Below are 19,534 nucleotides of genomic sequence, written 5' to 3' on the forward strand. Positions count from 1 at the left end.
CTTCAATGTAACTGCTAAGCTAAAAGCATTAGCCCCTACCCCCTGTGAATTGTGTGCACAAGCTCGACTGAAGCAGCAGAAGCACAGATATCCTGACTTTCACGAATATGCATTAGGATCCAGAAACACTTGAACGTACATGTCTCATCATGCAACTAAATAACTTCTTTCATTTGCACCCTCGCTGGCTGCTAATTGTCCATATCCCTACAGCCACATGGCAAGATATTATTAATGTGACAGGAGAAAAGAGTCTACGCTTACAGACGTGTATAATACAAAATAAACTTAATTGGAAAAATGTTGACAGGCCAAGAATTGGAATGTGGATTAGAGAAATGTTAAGTGGCCCTGCATTTATATAGTACTTGTCTAGTCTACCGACTACTCAAAGCACTTTACAGGGCTTGTTACATTCACCTATTCATGCACACATTCATACATCGATGGCAGCGCTTCCAATACAAAGCACCATCTGACATTTCTATACGCAGCCATTCACACAGGCTCAGACACCGGTGGAACAGCCATCAGGAGCAAATTGGCATTCAGCATCTCGCCCAAGGACACTTCAACTCCAACGTGCAGCTGGGGGGCCGGCGGATCGAACCACCGAGCGCCCGATAAGTGGATGTCCCACTCCACGAAGAGCGGGTAGTTGAGCCCAGATGGGGTCAAACGTGTGAATGGTAAAGATAACGGATAATGTTTGATATGGAGACCTTTAATGTACAGGATGTTAATGGTGGATTACATTACAGTAGAGCGGGCAACATTATGACCTTGTACATTTATCTGAGAAACACCCTATTAATTAATTTTTACTTTATTTATTTTAGTCTTTTTCTGCATTTTTATTGTATTTTTTGTCTATTTTCTCTATGGCTGTACTCAGTTGATAGGGATGGGGTGATGGGGGGGTGTAAGCTGTGTTTTATATGACTTCACTGTAAAATGCAGACTGAAACAGACAGAAATAGTTAAAAACTTTTCTGTCTCCAGATGGTAACACAGTGTGAATTTTAAATGAAGTCCAATCTGAGATAACCCTGATGAAATCTCCATTACACAACTGTTTCCACAGGCTGTGTAGTATATAAAAATAATTGTTAGTTGCAGCCCTGTTATATAATGCATTATGTATTTGGCTGGAGCTGGGACTGATAGATATATTCAGGGAGGATTTTGGTTTGGATTGATTAAATGTGGAAGGGACCAACACAGTGTGCCCAGCAGCCTCCTCATCCTCCTGCACATCACTAGTGCCACGTCCTTCTGCTTTATTACTCTCAGTGTCCGTCCTCCTCCAAAAATAAACACTCTTTGCCACTCCATATATCCCTGAGTCCCTGCGTACAACACTAAATATATGGACCTCTAACAAAAGTGCTGCTGCAGGCTCCGGCCAGATGGATGTACCACAGAGGAGGATTTCGGGACCAACACTGCTCCAGATGAGCCGACGGAGCAGCCAAGACGACAAACACTTGAATGCTAAACAAACACTGTGTTGGAGCTGATTTGTAAGCACAAGACAAAGGATGGGGAAAAAAAACTGAGCGACAACAAATGAACGGCAAAACCTCTGTTTATTCATCCAATCACATTAAAAACACTAAGACTGCATTAAGATATCGCAGTGACAGTGAACCATAAATTAAACCGTTCAAATTAGGCTGTAATTAGTTCTAACAAGAAGAGAAGGGTCGTGTAAACATTAGGGCTGCGGATACACTCTCATTAGCTTCTTATTCATGCATTTGATACCCTTGAACAGCATATAAATTAAGCTGGAGAAGGCACTAGTTTAATACCTCAGAGATTATATAACAGAGCCGTTCTCTCTTTATAGCAGTTAGCCTTTCAACGCTGACCTTGATGCAAGAAAAGGTGAAAAAACGTACTGTACCATGTTATATTTACAATATGCATTCAGATAAATAGTGGTGAAAGTCCTAAAGCCCTTTTAGCAGAAGATTTTTCGGAAAGAAAACTTTTTAAAGGGTAACTCCACCAATTAAACACGTTTAAAGTGTGATTACAGGTTTTGGGGGGAGTACTACTATGTGACAAAAGTGGTATGAAGCTTTTAGTGGCTCCAGAGGAAGCTGAATGCAATCTGATTAATTGCCTCTAGTGATGTCACTAAGCGGCTAAGTTGCATTGTGGGTACTGTAGGCGCCCATTTTTGAAAAGGAAGACGAATGCATGGAATAAAAAGATCGATTTTGATCATTTGTTTTGAAACTGGCCATAATGAGTCCAACAGTGTTATAGGAGTGCAATTATCGACAAATGGACTGTTTTTCAAAACCTGCTGCCTGCATTACCCACAATGCAAGTTAGCCATCAAGTGACATCACTCAAGGCAATTTATCAGATTACATGCAGCTTCCTCTGGAGCCACAAAAGAAAAATCTTTTTCTTTAAATTAATACATCTACACAGCACGTTGAAAAGTGCAGAATAAACGTATCTCTTCTCCTTTAAAACATTTTGATTGTGAATTAATAATTAAAAATAATAATTTTGTTGGGTCCGCAATGATTGTTTTGTTTGTCTGTGTAAGAATTCCTTTAAAACGGTTTGTGAGGCAATCGCGTTAGCAACGATAACATTAACTAGCATAAGCAACGTTAGCGTTAGCTAGCTAGCATTAGCAACATTAGCTAGTGCAACACACTGGCAGGCACTCGAGGGGGCAGATGATTCGAACAACAGCGGCGTGTGATGTGAATGAAATGGACGGGGGGCGACGGACTGCCACATTTAGCAGATGAATGTTATCAATTTCACCTTTAATGTGTAAAATTGGTGAAGTTACCCTTTAATCCAATAAAACAGTCCCTGAACACTTGATTCTACAGCTTTGACAAAATACAGACTTAAAAAAAAGGAAGCATAATCTGGTAATAGTAACATTCCCTTTGAAATGTGTGTTAAATGACATAACAGTACATTAATGCTGTGGTCATGAAAAGTGGTTTAAGACCGAATAATGCCATCACAGATAAACGCAACGTGTGAGAAGCTCTGGTGCAACTCGAATTGAGATTGTGTAAATGATAATACCCATACACACATGAAGAATATCAACACAAGAACCAATGTTACAAAAAGCAGTGTGTGCAAATCAACATCTGCAATATAGTAAATGTGTCATTAGTGTTCGTTATAACTCGTTTCCCTTTAAGTCAAGACACAAACTAAGTTGAGCGATGCAAACAGTTTTTAACTTAAAAAAAAAAAAAAAACTATGACCAACTGGGGTTAGTGATGTGAGGTGCTGCATTGCAGTTAGTCTACATTCACTTCCACAGATTCCCTGAAGGAGAGACCTAGTACATTACAAGTCCTCAGAAGCTTTTGAGGCCACAGAAATACTTTTTTCCCCCCTCTCAATCCATCCATGTGCATTTATACTGTTACTGCTCGGAAACGTTCACAAAGAGCTCCATAAATTTCAGAGTGCATACTGTAATAGACTCCTCACTAAAGCAGCGCTTTAATTGTCAGGACACACTTCATTATAGCTGGAGACATCCATTTTCAAAGAGCCTAACAGGAAAAATTGAAATACATCAGTAGTACAGTCATTTGGCGACAAGCTCTGTAGCTTCTCAATGTCCTGTTTTGGATTATAGTGTTCAGCAGCAGTGTGAGGCAAACTGAATCACTGCAGAGCTCCCCTGGCTGCCAGCTGTACAAAGCCGATTGAATTACAGCGGCAACGCCACCGATTTAAACCAAGTTGTAGACTTCCAGGTTGCCCTGCAAGATGTGGTCCTTCACCGCGCGGAAGACAAATCGAATGTTGTTGGTGTCTGTGGCGCAGGTGAACTGGGTGTAGATGATTTTTTTCTCGTTTGGATTGAGGCTGACAAACATACTCAAGATGAAATCTTTTGCTGCCTCGACATCCCGCTGGGGACCTGGCAGAAAGACAAGGAGGGCAACAACAGCACATGAAAGTCACTGTAGCATTTTCAGTGGGTACAGAGACGCTCAGGAATATAAGACAGGCGAGTGCTGTAATATAAAATGGTTGCAGAGCATTTAAGTGAGACGGTTAGTTTGGAAAGAGGAAATTAAAGCAACTTCCTCTTACGGATGAAAAGGTCAGTTCATAAGCTATCAAACACACCCTTGATCAGTACAATGCGTGCTGATACAGGCAGACATCCTCTGGCACAACCAGTAGCTTATAGTGGCTAATGTTAGCTAACTGTATAGATATATGCTACTATACAACAGCCGCTAAGGGTTTCTTAATTAAAATAACAAAACAAAAGACATAGATTGTAGGGTGTCAAGATTCAATTCGATTTAAGAATGTATTTATTTTTCAGCACTGATATCTTTGCCACTGTTTCGTACCTGGATTTGTAAAGATCAACAGATCACCGGTTTTACTTCCTGACAACTCTTATTTACGTTTTCAAATATTACTTCAAAAAGATGGCTGTATTTTACAGCAGCAGCTCAACTTTATCCTGGTTCAAATAATATTCACCAATAACAAAGATTAAAGAGTTCAACACAACACCCAGCCTGCAGTGATTCAACAAAACCACGAAAAGAAGAAATACGGAAATTCAGTTTGTTACAAAGTTCAATCTTTCAAAACTGTTCTGAGTAAACCCTCTTCCCAAAAAAAAAAAAAAAAAAAAAAAAAATTCAATAAAGGATCTCTGAAAGAGAAAATAAATCCAACGTCTCTGTTGCTGTCTGAGTCATTTCCGGTACCAGTCAGTTGATTTTGTTTGTGCACACAGGATAAGTGTCTGAAAGCTGCAGGCTACCAGTGCGCTAACTGTGTTGTCTTTGAAGTGTTTTACTTTGGATGCAAGAGGGATAAAAAAAAAATACTGGATGCATCGCTAATCTCGCTTTTGATTTCGATGAGCTGTTGAGCTCATTTTGATAGATTTTTTTGATTTAGTACCAAAATCGTGACAACACCATGAAGTAGCGAGAGATCACGGGAGCTGTTGTCTTTTTTTTTAACAATGCAGATGAAAAACTACCTGATGTGATTCAGGCAGAACGGTAAAAGTTTTATTCACGTCACATTTAGTCACTCGCTCTCTGACATATCATCAGATGTTTCCCTGAAAGTTACAGCGACAGGCGACCAAACGACACGCACCGCAACCTTGAGTAAAATAACGGATTTCTCTGGGTTTGGACATTTGGGATAATGCAAGTGCACAATTAAACAAAATATAATAGTGTAAATGTTACATATTGCATTTTTTTAATTAATACCAGTTAACATTAGCCCATGTGAGCTGCTGGTCATACCCGTAAGCGGTTGGCTATATTAGCAAAACCACTGAGTGTACTGAATTAGGTAGAGTGTGTTTTTAACTTCTCATCTGTAAAAGGAAGAGTGTGATTTCTTCTTCTCAAACTATATGTAGTGGCAGCAGCAAATCTAAATAAACCAACAACAGACCGAGTTGCTTGATCAGGCCTTCATAATGTTGCTTCAAACCTAAACACCATCATCCTCTGCTGCATTTTTGATCACTGTCCCCTTACCGTCATATTCAGGGAAGTAGTCGACCAAATGCGAGTACATGATTTTCTCCTTCAGTAAATCTATCTTGTTGAGGAACAAGATGACTGAGGACTCTTTGAACCACTTGTAGGTTATGATTGTCCGGAACAAGGCCATGCTTTCCTCCATGCGATTCTTTAAAAAAACACAAGAAAACACACAACACAAACACCTCAGCACGGGCATGAGCATCAATATGAAATCAGATATAGCGTTCGACAGCAGTACTTCAGCAGTGATTGTCTGTGCGAGCAGATTCAATCGGTGGTAATCTCATGAAGTGAACAAGCCTTGCTGAGAGGTGCACTCTGCTGAACAGAGCGACTAAAGAGCTCCCCCTGCAGATGGACTACGTGCACTGCCACCATAGAGGGTCGGGATGAGGTTTATCAATGTGACCAGAGAGAAAGAAAGAGAGAGAGAGAGAGAGAGAGAGAGAGAGAGAAAGCAGACTAGTGCTGGGGAAAAATCTAGGTCATCTTCTCCACCCAACAGGTTTGGCCTTAAACAAAAGAAACAATGTCCCTTTGTATCCCTCCATGTGATTTCCTGATCATCCCAAAGAGAGCCCCTCTTTCTTTACTCATGCACAGACTAACAAATCTATAGAAGGAGATAATGTTGTGACTGTTGAATATAATTGTGTAGGCATCTCACCTCATTGACGGACTCAACGAGGACCTGATCGTACTCGCTGAGCGCCACCAGGAACATGATGGAGGTGACATTCTCGAAACAGTGAATCCACTTCCTCCTCTCTGAACGCTGGCCGCCTACATCCACCATCCTGAAGCCACAAGTTCAACCGAACATTAAGAAAACCAATTCACAGCCTTATCTGTATTACTGACATTATCTAAAATCTCTGTTTGGTAAGGTGCTTTAAAGCTCTTAAACAGCATTTGCATTTATGGCCTCAAGGTTAAATTGTGGGAAAATAAAGTTTCACTTCCTCAGATAATCTCCCAGTTTCAAAAAGGAGACATTTAAATGTTTTCAGATCCCTTAAATGATACCAATTTAACTTCCAAAATCAGCCAATATCACACAGCTAATGAAGCTTGTGATAATACAGTCTAACCGGGCAAAATACGATCATGGATCTCTGTCAATTAACTGCAAAATGAGGTCCGGCTGTGCTCAAACAAGACTAACAAGACATAATGGCTTCCCATTAATGTCTGTACTTCCACGACTATGCTGACACAGGAAGAGACGAGAGTCTGCAGTCTTGCTAGCAGCGGTGTAAGGCTCTACTTGGGCACAGCGGTGCTCTGATAAATGCTAGCATTCGATATGACGACACTAACATGCTGGTGGGTATAATGATCACCAGGGCTGCAGTCCAAATCTCATGCTGTTTCTTTTTACTTGTAGTACATACAGCAGCTGCCCTTACAAAATATGTACTGCTGCACGACATATACAACTTCACCATAACATTAAGACATGAACTTTGACCCTCTTGCTCATACATGTGTCACAGTCTGTTATGGGAAATTTGAAGGAACATTACGCGATTTGGGAATACAGTCAGTGAGCTCTCATCTGTCATCATGTTCACCATTTAGGAATGCTAACATGCTAACATTTAGTAGCACACTAAACACAAAGTCCAATCCAGGCTGACTGGAACGCTGTTAGTCATCCTTAGAGGAATGGAGGGAGGTTGGCTGACACGACAATAACGTACAACTGGTAGAGTTTTAACTTAATACAGTAAATGAGTGGGACAAATGGGATTTTTGCATCAATGTGATGATATGCATTGATTTATCAGTTACTTGGTTACACGTATGAGCTAAAAAACAGACAATCCCATCATCTCATTCCCTCGACAAACACTTTATCTACTTTCCACAGCACATCAGTATCAGGACACTACACACACTATGATATTAGATTTTATCTATATTGGCCGCGCCAACTCCCAAGCACGTCTTTTTATGTTTATGGTCCAAGCTGCAATAAAACCATTACATTATATAATATAACAACAACATAAAAACACTCACCTAAACACCACGTTCTCCAGGTCAAAGGGGTACTCTATAATACCTGTTGTGGGCACCCTGACCCTCAGAACATCCTGCTGCGTTGGCAGATAGCGAGTATCAGCAATCCTATCCAAGTCATTCAGATAGCTATAAACAGAGGACCGGAAAATAAAGCAAAAGCAGTTACAGAGAGTGATATAGAACCAGGAGAGGGACAAAAGAGACATTTATTGTAAAATATTCAAGTCATGGATGTTTCTGTTTCGGCCATTTCACTATAATGGATTCTTCAGTGAGAATTTAAAAGGTGTTTCTTTGCTTTCGAGCCTTTTATCAACAACCTTAAATGGAATAAACACTTAACCTGAAGCCTCTGAGCACATTAACCAGACAACTGGCAGATGAAACAGTGGAAACTATTTGGCGCTGTCCGAGGAGTTTCTGCGCACACTCACTATTTGGCCGAGTCGGAGAGCTGGTATTCCCTCTTCCGATTGTAACATTCCTGGATGCCCGGGTCACTCCACAGGCTCTTGATGGCGTCCACACAAGGGTTCTTCATTGTTGTGACCTTCTCCACATCGACCGCACTGACAATACTGGCGTTTGCCTGAATAACATCAGAACAACATGGAAACCTGTGATTAGAAACAAGAACGTTTGCTTCCATACCGAATAATATGTGGTTGTCTACACGTGATCACCAGTAGGATATACCTATGATGAGAGATGGTCAGAGAGGTGATGCCAAACCTTGCAGCAGTGCTACCAAAAATGAAAACTCAGTCATCCCAATACAGATGCAAAGTAGTCCACAAAAGTCTCCAGTCTCCTAAGCAACTGAAGTAGATGAAGACTTGTTGTCATGGGATCCTAAATTGACTTGAAAAGATGTTATTAACACCCTTTTTAAAGCCAAGATGTTCACTGTAGTTGTTAAGCCAACAGTGTTAGCGCACATGCCGTCTCAAGTGGGTGCACAAGTTCAACCATGCCTCAAAGGTGTAAATAACATCCTTTGTAATCAGTTTGGGATCTTGGGGCTACCAGTGACTTGGATTATGCCAAATAAGCTGTAAGGAGCCATTTAATGATTTACATTAGTTGTTCAGGAGAATGCTGCAAAGCTGTGTTGCTGTGAAACTCCACTTCAAAACTGAATCTTAAGTTTTGGGTGAACCTACCCTTTAAGCATCGAGAGTTCAAATGATTTGAACTTTAACCTCGTTCACAGACGGCCTTTAAAGAGCATTCAGTCTGACTGAAGCCAACCAAGAATGTTTATTAACAGTTGTTGTTCATCAATTATGTTATGTAACTTATATGATTACGCTGAGCTCTCAGCACTCATTCCCTGCTGACTCATCGGCACCACTCGAATCACTTTGCATTTGTAGACTCGAGCTGCGCCGATCAAATTAAGGTATGAGGTTTGAGGTTCCTTTAATGTCTCCCGTGGGAGAAATCTGTCTTGAATTAAGGGAACAGCTGCATCAAACCAGTCATTACATATGTAAAAGCACATAATAGTTAGATAAGACGAGATGAGATAAAAAGTTGATCATAAAGCCATTCACACTGTTTAAACGTACAAATATGGCACACTTCACAGAGCAAACACGCCTTCATACATGAATGACAAACAACAATACAACTAACTTTACACGCTTACAGAAACAGACATCTGACTCCTGCTATAATCCCGGACCACAAGCCACCCACAGTCAACTAATGCAACAATAATGTGCTGCACAACGACTCACTACTCGTATGCTTTCGTGGCATAGACTGTATAAAATATGGACAGAGCTTCCAAAGTCCTTTAACCTGCATTATGTCCAGTGGCCAGCAGGGGGCGACTCCCCTGCTTTCAAAAAGAGGTAATGGTATGTAAGCTTATGATAAAATGACCCTACTTCTCGACTGATTTATAACCTCAGTAAACATTTTCCAAGGTGTGTCACCACCCTCTCTGTCAGATCCAATCAGAATATCCTCCCTGGCTCCACCCTTTCTTCCAAACATGGTCACTTCTGGCTACAAAAAACCAAGACGGCGACTGCCGTAATGCCAAACTCGAGGCTTATGTAAGAACTACCTGTCAAATTCATACACAAAACAAATAGAGGGCACGAAGGTAACCGCTAACTGTGGCTGCCAATAGCAAGTCAGCTCACTTAGCTGTGCAGCTAGCTGTTTGGACTGGGAGCTCGGGCACCACAGGACTTTGGACTGGGATGGGCCAGGGCTAGCTGGTGAGCATGCTCACTTTAGTAGATATCTCTGCATTCTAATACATAGAAATCAATGTTGTTTTTTGAATGTTTTCAGCTACAATTCCTACATATTGTTCCTTTAAAGAGTCCACAAACCAGTGGGTGAGGTGTTGGTGGGTTTACACTTGATTCATAGGTCTCGGTTCTGGGTTCTTAAACGGATGTCCTGTGTCTTCCCGTAATTCCCAATCTCTCCATCTCACCCTTAATTGCTTAATTTGTGTCTGATTAATAATAAATATTTCCCTTACCGCGCATGAGTTGTGGACCCACAGTGCAATCGATCAGCTCGAAAAGGAAACACTTAGGGAAAAACTTCTCGAGCTTTTCGGAGCACTTTAAATGGACTTTTATGGGTGGCGTATTACTCTGAGTCTATTTACTAATCAATAAACAGCCTTATTGCACAAGGAGCTTCTGCAGACATACTGCAAGTCATTTTGTGGATGGACAGCTGTGTATCACGTCCACATGGTTTCTTCCATGACTGTAGCGATAAGAAAAGAGAGATTGTGAGTCCTGCCATACTGTGGTAAAATCCAGCATTATGAAATTGATCTTGGCACAATGTAAATTGGAAAAAAACAGTTTATTACAGCAATGTTAACAATGAAAACAATACTATCTGCCAAGATGCTTGTTGAGTCATATCTCCGATGTTTGGGAAGTAAAGGGAAGTCATTTTCCTGTTATTCTGCTTTTTGGCTGATTCAGATTGCTACCAGAGCTTGTGAGTCTGTGTTCAAAACAGCCTGAGAAGTTTGGTTGGTTTTGTGTTTTACATTTATGGGGAAGCCACCCTCGAATGCATGAGCCAATACACGCAGTACAGAAGTAGTAGGAAGCAATTTTCCTGTTTTTCCGTTGTTAGCCTGATTCAAATTGCTACCAGAGCTTGTAAGCCTGTGTGTTCAAACGGCCTGAGAAGTTTCATTACTTTTTTGTTACATTTATGGGGAAAGCCGTGCCCTCAAAGGCCTGTCCCTTTTCATGTATCTTTTACAATTGATTTTAACGGCTCCTGCTTCACCGTTTTCATGCTCCCGCCCTTCTCCAAGGGATAAATTAAAGGGATTCTTAGGAACTGCTGTGTCAGTGTCTGTTTGTCATTTTTAACTCTTTTCTTTGTGTGTTCTCTGAGAGCAATTAAAACACTCAGAGCAGTTTCCTAAAAGCTCACTCACTCTTACCTCTAACTCTAATATTCAATGCATCCAACCGACTGTTAGCTAAGCCTTGTCCCCCTTACTGAGATTTTTTGTATTGTTTACAGTTGACTCTGTATAAGTGGTACTTATCCTATGTTTACTCGATGGCCATCAAGTGGATAGCATGCCAAAAGAATAAAAAGGGGCAGGGCCCAGGCAAAATAAACATTTCATTTTAGCATAAGTCGGTCTGGCTGCATAGCCTGCATATTTGTACAAGCGAGACAAAGGTCAAGATTTATGATATTTATGGTTACCGTCACGAGAAAAAGCTTTCTGGATGAAGACTAACAATTGTGTCTGATGAACACAGCGTCCCCAAACTTCCACACAATGGAGATATAACACAAAGTGGATGTGATATTGTGAATAGGGCTTTTTAGCTACAACCTGCAGCTCTATAGGTCACTCTGTTGGTCGGTCCGACAAATAACTGCCCAGATGGCTGTCGAATGACAAGATGCGCCTGTAAGGACTTTGGTAATGTTCTACTATAGACAATTAGCTTGTTAGCCAAACATGCTTAGGCTTTATTACAGCAGATAAACACACAATCTAATTAATTTCTGACACTTTTGCCTGTGTCTTCTTTTCTTTGGAAAGGCGAGACCAAGGAGACGCCACCCTCCAAACTCTGAGTGTCTCGCTCACTGCGGGGCCATAACAACACTTGCAGACTCTCTGTTTGAGGAGGGGTTTGGAGAAGTGCCTCTCGACCTCTCCGCCCTGCACTCTGCACTTGAGCACTCATAACTGCACGCTCATTGACAAACAGTGTCATCCTGCGAGCTTCCACTAAACAAAACAAAATGCTGACTCAGACTTGGTTAATGCCACCAATGGTCCATGAAAGCCACACGAAGCCTCCCTCTTTCTCCTGTCACACGACACAGGATGTGGACTCCTGCCGGTGTGTCACCATTACCTGGTACTTTAACTTGTGTTTGTGTGCACCAGCACCTTTGTGTGATTAATAAGCTCCTACTGTTGGTATGAAAGGAACAGATTCCTGTATGATTAATGTGGAGTTCTCGGTCTCCCTTCCCCTTTTGTCCCTTACTTGTGTTTGGCTCAGGAGTACCTGTCTTCACATGCCCGCGGTGTAACATCATATGTACTTTCCGTAAATAGACAAAACTCTCCAGCAGCGGGATTGCAAAACTAAACACCGTTGCAAATTACCAGAAGTGCTTCACCCTGAATACACACTGCAGGCTCTGTCAGTGTCTGAGACATGTAAACCTTGTACGTGCTTCTAAGAGACAGTGAGTGTGGCAAATCCTCTTACTCATTGTGTCTGTGTGAAGCAGTAAAGAAAGGACAGAGAGACAACAGTCTGGTCTACCTTGTTCTTTTCATACTTGTAGGGGATCTGTAACGTGCTCATGGCCTGGATCATGGCCTGCATGGCTGTGAAGATGTTCTGGTAGACCAGCCTGGTGAAGCCTCTCTTGTCCTCTTCAGAGTACCCACGGCCGTGGATGATCCTCATCTGCTTGATGAAAGTGCTCTTCCCGCTTTCACCAGTTCCTAAACAGACAGCACAGATATATTTAGACGGCCCAGTCGTATCGACATCTCTATAAAATGTGTCATGCTAGCATGTTTCTGTCCTGACTTTCATGTCTAGGGGAGGAGGGGATGGCAGTAGAGTTACAGGTGAGAAGGCTGCCAAACCAACGACCACAGTTCAAGACTGCGTTTGGAAGTGTGACACCGCAGGATATTTTTAAGGAGAACAGGTATTTTAAGACAAAACGTGATCTTTTCCTAACCCTTTGTGGTTTTTGTGCTTAAGCCTAACCAGATCATAGGCACAGCGGTGTCACAACATAAAATTGAAAATTTTAAATTGAACATAAAGAAATGTTTTGACACATATGTGGGAGACATGTCTTCTGCCGATTCGGTTGCTTTAAACAGAGCATTATGTTACAGACTCATACTGACTTAATGGATATGGCTGATATTATTATATGGATTTTTTTTTATTGCAAACAAATACCAATAAAAGAAAAAAGCAATGCATCAGTCTGTCCTTCGATGCTAAACGATTTCCCTTTCATGTCTGCGGCAATCAGTTCTGTAAAACTCTTCCTGTTTTTAGCAAACACCTCAAACATAAGTAGATTTGTTGTGGACTATTTTCAGCTCATTAGATTTTGGTGCAACAGTATCTATGGCAGCAGGATGTTGTGTGTGGGATTGGTTCATTGATGCATTTTTAATAGTTTTATTATTAGCCATGCTAGCGGCTAACGGCACACAGCTCTTTCGATGGCGATGTCAGACTGTCTGTCTACCACTTTGGTCCAGACTGAAGTATCTTGCCAACTATTGGATGGATAACGATGGACTTTGGTACAGATATTCATGGTGCCCAGAGGATGAATCCTACACGCTGGTCATAGCATGATGTTTCCTCATGTGCCACCGAGATGTTCATATTTCTTGTTTTCTGCCTTTCATTGTCTAGTAAAAAGTTCAGTTTGTCTCAGATTTTGGTTTCTGACACTCGATCAACCTCACCTGCACTTTGTGTTTAGTGCAAATGAGCAAATATTAGCTTACTAATATGCTAAACTAGGATGGTGGCTACAGTAAATATTATTTCACCGCCACAGTCACTTCCAGGTCACAATCGGCAGTTCATTTCAATTGCGAGGACGTGTGAAATTGTCAAACTTGTTTATTTCTGTCGCAATTTTCAGCCGTTACTTTAACATTTCAAGACAAATAGTGAAACACGATGGTCCGACCTGTACAGACCTTTTGTTGTGCTTATTTCATGTACTGTGTTGCTTTGCTAGTGTCTTTGATATCTACACAACAGCGACATCTCACACTAACTGGTAGTTTTGGGTAAAGTCAAGCTGGTAAATTAGGTCTCCAAACTAATGTTAGTGAAAGTGTTGTTATTAATAAGATATGTGTGCATCAAACAGGCATTTTACATTAATTAGATGTATACACTTAGAAATAACATCATGAAAAAAGACAATTCAAAAATTGTACGTAAGCGGCTGTCTAAATTAACAAAAGCAAAGGCAACAAGTGTTTGTCGTACTGTGTGTTGAGTACTTTCACATCGCACTCTTATGCAATCTTGGAAGTAGTTTTATTACAGTAGTCTGGGTTTTATTTTCTTCTCGGGCCCTGTGGGTCTTGTATTTACTCTTTGAGTCAAGTTTTACAAACAGTGGCTGCATGTCTCTTGAAAAAGCTGAACTAGAAGTTGCAGCATTTCCTCTCCTGTGGCTGACGAAGTGGAAATGAGAGCATTCGTTAGCCACATTCAGAGTGAACTGAAAACAAAGTGTGTCACTTTGGTATGTAATTTGGAGAACTTTTAAACATCGGATGGATTTATTTAAGGGTTTACACTTCATATGATTATTCTGATTGATCTAAATCTAGATATTTTACTCTTCTTTTAAGTATGCAGTCATTGTTTTCAGAGCACTGAAGCTACACATCCGACTTTTGAACCTTAAAGGGTGGTTACGCAGTCAGCATGAGTCAATCATTTCTGAAAGCAGAATAACCAGCATGTCAGCAACTACACCTTACACTTAACTCACAGATATTGCTGAAGCATCCTTTAATCATCCTAAAATACAAATAAAATGTGGCCATCCAAGACCACACCGGTTCAGACTATTGTGCGTCTGCTCAATAGGTGGTTATAATCAGTGATGGAAGCACATTTACTGTACTTGAGGTGCTTATGATTTACTTGAGTGTTTGATTCTTTGCTGTTTTGTTCGACATTGCTTTGGCAAAGAAAAGTACTTTTACTCCACTACATTAATTTAACAGCTGTATAGTTACTTTAAAGATTAAGATTACTATAGTAAGTACTATAAAAATAACTTTCAAGCACTAGGCCTGTATGAAATAATTAAAGTTAGAGCCCTCTCAACCAGCTGCAACAGAAAAATCAACTTACACATCAATGCATCAGAAATAATAATCAATAATATGGTTAAAGAAATCTTGCATGAGTATCTTTCCTTTTAAATTTTAAGTAGTTATAGGTCTGATACTTTTGTGGCATTTTCACTGCACTGCTTTAACTTGTGATGGAGTATTTATACATCGTGTTGTCAGATTAAAGTACAGGATCAGAGTCCTTCTCACACTCCCGGTAATAATAATTAATGTGTTTGGACCCACTGTGATATTGCTCTGGAGTTTTCTGTGGTTTGCTGTACTGTGACCAGACACAGCTGCATCATTTTTACAGCGCACATTAACTGTTCATATTTAGCTACAAACACATCATTACACACTCAAGTACTTTCAAGGCCAATTAAGTCAAGGATTTGTTCATCTATTTATTTATTTATTTATTTACTTACTGTGAGGAACTTTTAATACATTTCTGAAGTATTGAGATCCCTACTTAAGAAAAAGTTACTAAAAGGAAAAGTTGTGTCTTAAAAATCTTAATTAAGTAAAAGTATATGTGTGGTATTATTACATTTACTTCAGTGCTGCGGTGCACTTTGGTACAATTCTGAGATACTTGTACTTTATCTGAGTATTTACCCTCTGCGTTTTTAATCAACAAGATTAATCTGAAAGCTATAGTTTCTAAATATTTCGCAGATTCAGATTTGACCTACAAAAGATACATCGTCTGTCTATAACACTAGATGCTTTGTTACAGATGTTGTGTTGTTGTTTTCAGTTCCACCAAAGGTGATTTCCTCTCTTCAACTTCTCCCATTGCTTAATTTTTTAACTGTTTGACAACCGAAGCATCTGAGGTAGGGTTTAAATGCAGGACTTTCACTTGTAATGGAGTACTTTTATATCGTTGCATTGGTATTTTTACTTGAGTCAAGGATCTGAACAGCTACTAGGGTAGTTTGAGCTTTAATGCCTCATATTTTATCAACTGATACTGATATTTCAACCCTAAAGTCTCAATCTGAAAAGCAACAACAGCTGTGAAATTAATGAAGTTGAGTACAAAGGACAAGTACAAGTACCTCAAAATTGTCCTTAAGTACAGTGCTTGAGTAACTTAACTAGAGCTTGACTGATGTATCGCTTGGCAAATATTTTTGGCTGATATTGGCCTTATATCAGTATCGGTGTATATGTTGTCCGATATGCATCATTATATTAATAATATAATGCAGAAAAAGATGCTCGGAGTTATTTATAATCATTAAATTCCCAATTAAGTTTTACTCATTCATGACTGCTGTCATTTTAGCCCATAAAGTTTATTGTTAAACTGTAAAATATCCTGCCCTCCCTTACGTGTCTTTGTCACAAGTGTTTGATATCCATAAATGAGGGATCACTGCAAAATACAATTAAATTAAAGCTAAATTAAATAAAGTTATTTTTTTTTAAAAACAGTAACAAAGCAGAAAAAAGAAAAGAGGAGAATGGAGCCTGAACACACAGCACAACAGCCTCCATCCGCTGAGTCAGACTATTTACAAGCTGATGCTTCAGTAATAATAAGCTAACACACTATAATGTAACGTGACTCTGACGGGGGCCACTCTAATGCATTATGGATACTTTCACTCCTGAAAATGGATGTTTACTGTAGCAGTCCAAGCATTTTCCAATTAGCTAAAGGATTTAGTCACTTTTTTTTGGTTTAAATTAGTTAATTTATAGCTAATGAAGGAAAGTATGCACATCAAGTACTGCACTGAAGCACAGTTTTTGGATACTTAAGTGATTTACTGCTGTTTAATACTTCATCTCGCCCACTTTAAGGAAGAAAATATTGTGCTTATTACTTCCTTACATACATTTTACAGCTATAGTAACTAATTACACTAATAAATAACTAATACATGTATACAATAAGTAACTAATATGTGTTGATGCATTAATAATTACTAGGATTGGGCAATTTATAGTTTTTATATCCTTATTGTGATATGAGACTATATGTAATCTTAGATTTTGGATTTGTGATTTTGGATTTGTGATTTGAAGTGTTGTCTTCTCCTGGTTTTAAAGGCTGCATTACAGTAAAGCTCTGAACTTATCAGACTGTTGTACCTGCTCTAATACTTGTCTTTACCCAATATATGCGCATTACTGATTATTATATAGTAATATATATAGTATTTATCAAAAATCTCATTTAGGTAATATCTAGTGAAAGCAACAACAGTCATCCCTACAATACAGAATTAATATCAAAGGTATTTGGTCTGAAATATTGTGATATTTGATTGTGTTGCCCTCTCCTAAAATGTATGAAGTGCTATGAAGAGATTTTAAATTTAACTTTACATTTAACTTTATAATTACAACTTTATTTTCTAGTTACTTTGCAGATTTAGAAATTATAGCTGTATCAACAATTAAATTATGACGTAATATTACAGATTAGGATAAAACTGTATTGATTACGAGCTACCAAACTAAATAGAGCAGTTAAAGCACCTTTACCAGCTTCAACATGAAAGTGATGAACATGTTAATGCATCAATCCACACACTGAAGTAAAAGTATCGTATTGTTGCGTTGGTATTTTTACTTGAGTAAAAGGATCTGAATATTTCTGTCACTACTGCTGTTGAGTCGTTCGAGCTACAATGTATTTTACTTTATCGAGTGATGTTTTAATTGTAAAATCTTGACCTTTAAAGTAACTACAGCTGTGAAATAAATGAAGTGGAGCAGAAAGTCTCTCTGATTTCTAGTGGAACAAATGTGTGAAGCAGCACATAATGGAAATACTTGAGTTCAAGTACCTCAAAATTGTCCTCAAGTACAGTACTTGAGTAAATAAGCAAGTTACTTTCAACCAGAGAAAATTTTAAATGAAGTTTTAACATGTTTATGCACCAGTATCACAATATAATGTGACTCTGAAAAAGGGGCCTCTCTAATGCATTATGAGCAGTGATGGAGTGTAACTACGAACATCTACTCAAGTACTGGTACTTTGTAGAGGTAAATATTGTATTTAGTACTACATTAATCTAATAACTTAAGCCACTAGTTAATTATTAGATTACATGTTGCATGAGAGCCAAATGAGCACCTATTTAATTCAACTTATTTAATTGACAATCTGATTTTTTTTTTAAAAAACACTGATTCCAATAATCAGAAAAATGCTGATTATTCAACTTGATAATCAATAATCAACTGACTCATAGTATACAGTGTATACATAAATGCGAAAATATGTATAATTTACTTTTACTTGTACTTTTGATACTAGAATACAATCAACATCAGACACTTTAAAGGGGCACTATGTAGCTTCGGAGAGGAAATTAAAACTCAGAATTTAAATATTTACAATACTAATGAGATGATAATACATTTTTTTCCCGTAAGTGCATAAACAAGCTGTTCTCGGGGGGGAAATAAGGTCAGGGGTGGCAGGGTCCGCCACATATAAACAAAGTAAAACAGCATGATGTTGTGTCGTCCTTTTAAGGTCAGTTTGTTCATTCAGATTATACAGCCATGAAAACAAAGATAGTTTATTTATTTAGTTTATTTAGACATAAATAAATAAAAAATCACTCAGTAAAGGTCTTACAGTACAAACTGACCAGCACTTTTAAAGCCAATTAAAGGACAAGTCCACATATTTTTAAGGCAGAATATGATTTTATTTTAAAACTTAAATATAAGACCTGAATGGCTTATTTCTCCTACCAGACACGTTTTCCCATAGAGGCTGGTGTGTGTCGTCTCTTACCCAGCAGAAGGAGCTTGTATTCCCGTCGGGAGTCCCTCTTGTCCCGGCGGAGCTGCCTCTCAATCTCATCGTTGATCCTGCGAGCCTCTTTGGCCTCTGGGCTGAGGCAGCAAGCCCCCACGGAGCTCAGAGTCATTCCTCCTGGATAACACGTCCCCCTCCAGGGCACACACACATACATAATGTCGGTTACAGAGGAAGGAAAAAGCCCCCGAGTATCCTAAAGTCAATTTATTTTCATTAACCCCTCCTCTGCGTACGCCAACTGTGTTTTCTCTCTCTCTGTCTCTCCTGAGCTGGAAACAAAATGTAAATTTTAAAGGAAGTTAACCTCTGAGGCTGTTTGTATTACCTTGTTCCTCTCTCGTGAAGAGGAAATTAAGTTTGTGCAACAACTTTAAGTGGATTTGAAGTGAAGCAGCCGAGGCTCTCCCCCCTCCCCACCACCTCCTCTCCTGTCCTCTGGTAGCTGAAGCTCCGGGCGTGGTGGGACTGAATATGGCGGAGTTTCACTTTATAGCGCCGCGAAATAAGAAAAAAGTGGCAGAAGTCCTTCCCTCCGGAGCAAAAACAGACGCTACTCCCAAGGCCACGTTGTGTTGTTGCTGCAGGAGAAGCTCCGTGTTGATCCTGCTCCGCCGTCCTGCTCTTGTTTGTCCTGCTGCCTCCTATCCTGCGTGGACGCCAACCAGCAGTGAGCATGTGACGGAGGGCAGTGCTCTGATGGGAAACCGTGTGGGCTTTCACTATTACATTATGGGAACTAATTTCCGGTGTTATATAGT

The 19,534-nt window shown here is 39.6% G+C and overlaps 1 protein-coding gene across 2 annotated transcripts; it reads right to left on the reverse strand.

The window, feature by feature from the left end:
• Positions 1-1,570: 1,570 nt before the first annotated feature.
• LOC311275213 (guanine nucleotide-binding protein G(q) subunit alpha-like) lies at positions 1,571-19,467 on the reverse strand. Of its 2 annotated transcripts, XM_084383557.1 has the most exons (8): positions 19,102-19,467; positions 18,750-18,907; positions 12,390-12,574; positions 8,016-8,170; positions 7,579-7,707; positions 6,221-6,350; positions 5,545-5,698; positions 1,571-3,932 (listed from the first exon to the last, which is right to left on the reverse strand). In XM_084383557.1, the coding sequence occupies exons 2-8, from the start codon at positions 18,883-18,885 to the stop codon at positions 3,742-3,744; spliced, it is 1,080 nt and encodes a 359-aa protein (XP_084239683.1). In that variant the 5' UTR covers positions 18,886-18,907; positions 19,102-19,467; the 3' UTR covers positions 1,571-3,741. The 2 variants fall into 2 exon arrangements, with proteins under 2 accessions (XP_084239683.1, XP_084239682.1); XM_084383556.1 differs by having other exon boundaries at positions 18,750-19,467.
• Positions 19,468-19,534: the final 67 nt, after the last annotated feature.

This window comes from Pagrus pagrus (genome assembly GCF_965226575.1).
Source record: "Pagrus pagrus genome assembly, chromosome: 19".
Lineage (NCBI taxonomy): Eukaryota > Metazoa > Chordata > Actinopteri > Spariformes > Sparidae > Pagrus > Pagrus pagrus.